The 6653-nt window shown below is 47.9% G+C and overlaps 1 protein-coding gene across 1 annotated transcript in view; it reads left to right on the forward strand.

The window, feature by feature from the left end:
* Positions 1 to 4910, forward strand: part of CHRNA4 (cholinergic receptor, nicotinic, alpha 4 (neuronal)) — a 21914-nt gene extending 17004 nt beyond the window's left edge. Inside the window, exon 6 of the mRNA XM_010135794.1 lies at positions 4323 to 4910. Within this exon, the coding sequence (XP_010134096.1) occupies positions 4323 to 4448 (126 nt within the window). The 3' untranslated portion in view covers positions 4449 to 4910. The remainder of the gene's footprint in view (positions 1 to 4322) is intronic.
* Positions 4911 to 6653: the final 1743 nt, after the last annotated feature.

Genomic DNA, 6653 nt, shown 5'->3' on the forward strand with positions numbered 1-6653 from the left:
CGGTGCAAATGAAAGAATATTACACCAATAATACTTCCCATTTTGACTGATCCTGTTTCTCCGAAGCTTGATGGTATCATCAAGAACTGAGTCAATGAACATGTTGCACTCTATCCTTTTAATCCATGATTGCAACTTTCTTTAAAATCGAAACAGTCTTCAGGAGCCAGGAATTTTCTTCTTGTGCCTTCCACTACTCTTCCCTCTTGAAATGAAGTGATTATTCTGAGGAGACTCAGAATATTCTGAGGAGATTCAGAATAATCTGTCAGATTATTCTGACATCAAAAGCAGAAGAAAAGGAGCAGTTTTGAGGGCTCTAAGCAGACTTCTGCCAGCCCAGCAGAGCAGAGGCACCAGGAAAACAGCCAGTAATGAGTGGAGAAGGGTCACCCCCAGGACCACCAATGCGCCAGACTCCCCAGAAACCTGCCTGCAGTTCCCTGCTCTTTCACAGCCATTGTGGTTGGCTCAGTAGGCAGAGGTTGGGATTTCAGATGTGGGGGAATAAATCCTGACCCCGGTCTGAAGCTACTCTCTTTTGTTTTCCTGGATCCAAGTAATGTCAAGTGGGGAAGCACATTTTTTTCTCCAGGTGGAAACGACAAAGAAGAAGGAAACACGATGTTCTGGAATTAAAATTTACTGTATGGAACAGAATGATCTAATAAAATAAGGGTTTGGGGAGCAAAATATCAGCAATTTGCTTTCATCTTAAAATCAGATTGCGGCATTTCTTCATGGAAGTCTTCAACAAATCTATCAGCAGCACCTCTGCTGCAGCCGCGGCCCCCAAGACACAACTCCCTGCCTCTTGAGTAATATTTTCAGAGACATTCACCTTCTGAGAATGAGAGTAGAGCTGCTTTTGAAGCTCCTGTCTTTTCCTCTGAAGCACCATTGCCACAGGGGCAGTGCTTCTAAATTAAAAGTAAATAGCTCATTTAATTAAGTGCTTCAGCAAAGCGAAGATGGGAAATGCAAGAAGCAGTTGTCTGTTGCAAAAAGATATCTGCAAACAATAGGAGCACAATGGTACACTGGGGAAATGCAGGACCGGATTGTCCCAGCATATGAGAGAAATGTCATTAGAAATTAATTACAGACTGAGAAGCAAAACCAGTTGCGTTGTCACACGTGAGCCAAAAGAACCAGCCACCAAGAGCACCCTCTGGAAAGCCTTGTTGTCCTCATGCCTGTGTGCATCTCCAGACTACTCTAATAAAAAGACTTTGGACAGAGATGAAAAATAAAATGAGAGAGAATGCAGCTGAGGGGGAGGAAACAAAGGATAATCTCACTGTTTTATTTTTAACAATAAAACCACCCAGAACTGCTTTAATCTGTGTGGCAGGCTCTGGGTCCTGGGGATCCGGTGTCACCAAGGCACCTCAACCCTCCACTCCACTGCTGGGGCAGGATGCTCTGGTGCCCCTGCTCAACCCTGCGAGGAGCTGGACCAGGGAAGAGCTGCAGATTCCCTCCCTTGTCAGAAATTTGGGGGTGGGGTGTCAGCTGGTTCCTGCCCCTGATCCTTTCCTGAAAATAGTTTTGAGTGAGCTTCTTAAAAAACTAATCAAAATGCAGCTCAGGAGTTGGGGCGGCAGATGTTGACAGCTGCATGGAGAGAGAGAGGCCTCTGCGGATCATGCTGGACCACAGGGAAATCTAGCTACAGCACTGCAGAAAACAAAACAAAAAATGCAAATAATTTTATTTCCCTCCTCCTCTTTTGTTTTCATGGTCTCTCCGTAATTCCCAATTTCACCCTTCTGTGCTCACGGTCTGAAGCTGAGTGTTGATGTTGCAAACATCTGACGCACTCCCCGCCTGCGTTTTCGGCATGGGCTGAGTATTTGTGCATACACCATTACATCTGAAAGCAAATCTCTGCTGAGCTCTTCAAGCAGTTCCTCTTCTCCCATGTCCCTCTTCTTTTCTCTGAGAAACTCATCTAGTTTCTTTTCCTCACGTGATCTAGCAGTTTTATGAGCGCGAATACTCAGAAAAGCTTATTTTGCCGGAATGGGGCACTGTTTACACCAGCCAGCTTTCCAGCTGGACACCAGAAGGTAAATTTCAGTCTTTCTTTACATGTTGGACGCAGCGTGAGACACTAAATATGATCATCCAGAGCTTGCTCAGCTGCCCTTCTCACAAGGAAGTTTAAGCATCAGAGACTCACTCCAACTCTCAGCAAGTGATGGAGAGATCAGGGAGACTTATTCACTGAGACCTTATCCTTGGGGTGAGAGAATCCCCTTTGATTTTAAGGGTCACTATTTCCTTTAGTCACCCCAATTATAGACGATGTGCTAAGGGCTGTACAATCACACAGCACCAGGGTTACCCCCCAGAAGGTAACGAGCTCCAGGATGAAGCTCTATTTGTTTACTTCTCTGCCTATTGAACAGTCAAAACCTGCTTAACTTGGTGCTGGTTTTAAAGAGCATAAAATTATCCATTGCAGGAAAATATTTAACTGATTCTTACCCTTTTAGTATTCCTGAAATTTAGGATTCTTAGTCCAGAGAACAAATTACAGCAAACTCTGATACGCTCTCCAGCGCGTATTTACGAAGCTGCTGACTGAGCCGAGGAGCTGGAGTGATCCCAGGTGATGTACAGGTCTAACCAAGCAGTTCATGCGGCCAGCAATGAGAGGCGTAGTTAAAGAGCTCACTTCTTCAGCTGTGCGTTGGCTGCCTTGAGGCACAGAGTGATGACAGGTACTTTGCAAATCCTTTGGAAGAATCATGAATAATTTCCAAAGGGCTCAGCAGGCCAAAACAGGGGGAATGACCAAACCTGCAAGGAATATTCTCGTAGCTCAATAAAATGTCACGACAGTGGTCATGGAAGCCAGGCTCCCTCTGCCACATCTTGATTTCTCTGTACCACCCACAAGGTCTAAGATAAAATCTAGTGACTGATGACAGGAGACTCAAGGTGAGTTTACGGTGTTGCTGTGTTGTGCTCAGAGCCTGTTTGGTGTGTGACAGATCGTAATATTGTAGGACCTGAAGTCGCCACTATACCTGTGGAAACATCATCTGCTGCAAACAGCTGTTTTGTTGATATTTGGATTGCTTCCTTTACCAAAATGGATTTTCAGCATAACCAGCAAATCCTTAAAAAAAACAGAAATCAAGCCAAGTCTCCTACAAACCATATTTTAGCTCACACCTACTGTTCCAGGCTACTCCCTTGTTGTTATCTCTGTTTAAAGCAAACCTGTGGGTGAAAAGGCCTCTACCCTTAGTGTCACATTGTTCTCATACTGTGCTTTCCACCCGTGCTGCAGCCCAACGCACGTGGCAGCTTTGGGCATGGTGAAGCCCCTCTTTGCTCAGGATTGCAGACCGGTCGGTGCAGCAGAGCAGCCCCAGCAAAGCGCAGCCTTTGCTTTGCTGCCTCCTCCTCTTTACGCCACACTCCTGACTTGCTGCAGTCACGGCCACCAAGGAGGTTTGAGCCAGCTCCTGCTGAGATGTTTTCCCTGAAGAGCGAGGCAGCGTGCCAGATTTCAGCCCTTGGGTCTATTAATCACCGAGTGGTGTATTGTAGGAAATGATAATGGGCTCAGCCGTATCAAATAAAACTTTGCCATCTGATCAGTCCTCTGCCTGGGAAAGAAATTAATAACAGCAATGTAATAAAGAGGTTTTCCTGTGTATGTGGTTTCTTAGTTAATGAAATAGCCATTTACAATTCTTGCCTGATGGTATTAGTTGGTACTAGACCTCCCCAGAGAGGAACTGCTGGAAAATCCTCCTACAGCAGGACAGCAGTGGGGAAAAGGCAGGGGGAGGAAGACCGCTTCTGTCCCCGGGTCCTTTTCACTGCTCACTCACCCAAAGCTGTAAATCCTTTCACAGGAGGAGTTTGGCTTCGTTAATCTGTAAACAAATCTCTAGGAGCATGGGGAAACAAGGAATGCCTTTCTCCCTCACTCCACCCTCCCCAGTTTGAACCACAGCCCCATCTATACACCCAGTTACAGCTGCTGCTCGTGAAAATGGGAAAGCGAGTGTGCAGACGAGCTTAATTATCCACAGGCGTATGTCATCCCCAGGGAGCCTGAACAGGGTTTGCTGTTACACGTGCACACCCACACAGTCTGGGAATCTGTCTCTCACATCAGCAATGGATAGAATAGATCTCTGCCATCACAGAGGACCGCTAAGCGTAAGCAAGAGCTTCTCCTCTTATCTCTGGACTCAAACAAAAATATCCTATTTTGGAATAAAGCGCCAATAGTCTTCATAAGTTTTACTTTCAAATAAACGTTACTAATTGGCTTCTCACCTCTGTGTTCCCAGGTGAAGGAAGACTGGAAGTATGTTGCAATGGTCATTGACAGGATCTTCCTCTGGATGTTCATCATTGTGTGTTTGCTGGGAACTGTTGGTCTCTTCCTCCCACCGTGGCTGGCAGGAATGATTTAACGACAGTCCCAGAAGGAAGGAAGTATATCCCACTCTGCGGATTTCAGTTCACCTGGAAGGAGAGGAGCAGAGACATGGAGGCAGCTCTTTGAATAATTTACTGCGTGTCCACGCCTGAGTTGCTCCAGAGCTCTCTGGGAATACTTTCTGAGGTCGCATTGTTTTGTCAAGCCATTTTCATCTCCTCCATCTAATTTAGGGGAAATGTTCTTATTAAAGTCTGTACATAGCATGGTGGCATTCATTAGCATATACTCAGCAATGTAAGAACACGAGCTCGTTCCTTAAAGCAGCACATAAAGAGGCTTCGCATCAACAAACCAGCCCCTGGCAAATTAGCTCCAGTTGTCTCCAGAGATCTCGGTGTGCCCGGCCTAGTAATTCTGCCCTGACAAGCTGAAGTGGTTCAGGACTGTGCATCCCTGTATGAGTCATTTTCTAAATAAAGTTCCAGATTTGGAATACCTGTGCAGGGTGTGGTCTGTGGCCGGCTGGGAAAGATGGACAGACTGGGGAAGGCTGAAAGAATTGTTCGAGGCAGCTCAGCCCCCTTGGACCTAGAGCTATCATTGGCACAAGCAGTTGCAGTCTTTATAGTGACAGATTTTACTTGGCCAATGCCCCTCAGAAGCCGTGGGGACCGTAGCTGAGGGAGGGTTGTGCAAATGAAGGGAGGATTTGGGGTTGAGATTTGCACTGTGCTGATGCCACTTTAATGTGCTTTCAAAGGAAATCTCCTGGATCCAAGTCACGGCTGCTGCACCATAGCAGGGGGTCGCCCTGAGCTGTAAAACCCTGGCTGTAGGTGGGGAAGTACTTAGACTTGGGAAGCCACAGCAAAAGTCCAGGACGGTGTGCAGGCACGATAAGGAGATGTGCCATTATATGGGGAAATCTGAACAGGACTCGCAGCCACACTTGGGATCCCAGAACGGCACTTTGCAGAAACTACAGGCCCTAAATGTGGCCAGTTGTTTCAGCAGCTGACATCTTCCCAGCTCTATCCATACTAAACTAACCTCTTTGCACATCTTCTTTTCCTTTGGGATGTGCAGCAAGAGAGCAAGGACAGGCAGCACTGGCCGGAGCGAGGCGGGGATGCTATAGCCCTGTCCCACTACAGGGAGATATGTGGGCGAGAAGCTGGAAGACAGAGGCCAAGCATCACCTAAGAAGCTTCAACTGACCTGTGTGAACACTCAGCCAAGTGCTTAAAAGCTGTACGGCTCAGAAAAGCACAGAGTAGCTGTGGTTTGGGCCAGTTCCTCAAAGAGCTGTGCTGGCACAGCACGGGGGAGGGAGGATGAGGGAGCCCGAGCTGCTCGCTCTTCTTTGCTTGTTTTCAGAATAAAGAGAAACCCAGTCCTCGGAGATGCTAATTTATCCCTTTTCACAGTCAGTGAGTTTGCTTATGGCAATGAAAGGAAAACATAGTCAAACATCTTCAAGGTCTAGTGCGTAAATGTACCAAGCCAGCCACCGTCTGCATTGCAGGCCTGCACGCCGTGGAGGGGAGCAGCGCGGTGGGGTTACGGTCTGTGTGGCAGGCAGGCGGATTCACGGAGCTGGCCCGAACACTCTCCAGTGCCTTTTTGCATTCCAAGTGCACTGATAAAATAATCATGAAGGTGGGAAGATTTCTGACCCTGGGGATTGCTGGGTCAGGGGCATCACATTGCCATGTTGCAGCAATGCTCATGGTGGCTCTTCAGAGCTCCCACTCCTCCCCCTTCTCCTCCTGAATCCATCAGCTCTGATAGCAACACAGCAGGTGGGAGCCTTGCCCGTGCATGCTCATTTTTGGCAATAAAACCACACACGCTTTCCAAGCTGGGCTGGAGAGTCAGCAGCAGCTCGAGTCTGTCTCTGCCTCTAGCTAAGCGAACGTGGGCTTGGGCAGCAGCAGAGCGATGGCCAAAGCAGACCATGGATGGAGACCCACAGAGGTGAGTGGCTCTACAGCAAGATCTGGCAGAAGAGAATGGTCTGGGCAGGAGGACTGGTAAAGGGTTAAGGACATGTTTAAGAGCCAAATGTAAGGTGGCACAGTGGGAAATTCGGCAGAGGCAGGCATAGGCTGCACCTGGCTCCCAGCAAAGGGTCCATCTGAACTCTCCTTTGCCGCAGGAAGTTACTGCCAGTGCACACAGCGTGGACTGCAGCGTCTCGGGGGGCGCGTGGCACCGAGACAGCTCCAGAGCAACA

This window comes from Buceros rhinoceros, unplaced genomic scaffold, assembly GCF_000710305.1.
Source record: "Buceros rhinoceros silvestris isolate BGI_N320 unplaced genomic scaffold, ASM71030v1 scaffold300, whole genome shotgun sequence".
NCBI lineage: Eukaryota > Metazoa > Chordata > Aves > Bucerotiformes > Bucerotidae > Buceros > Buceros rhinoceros.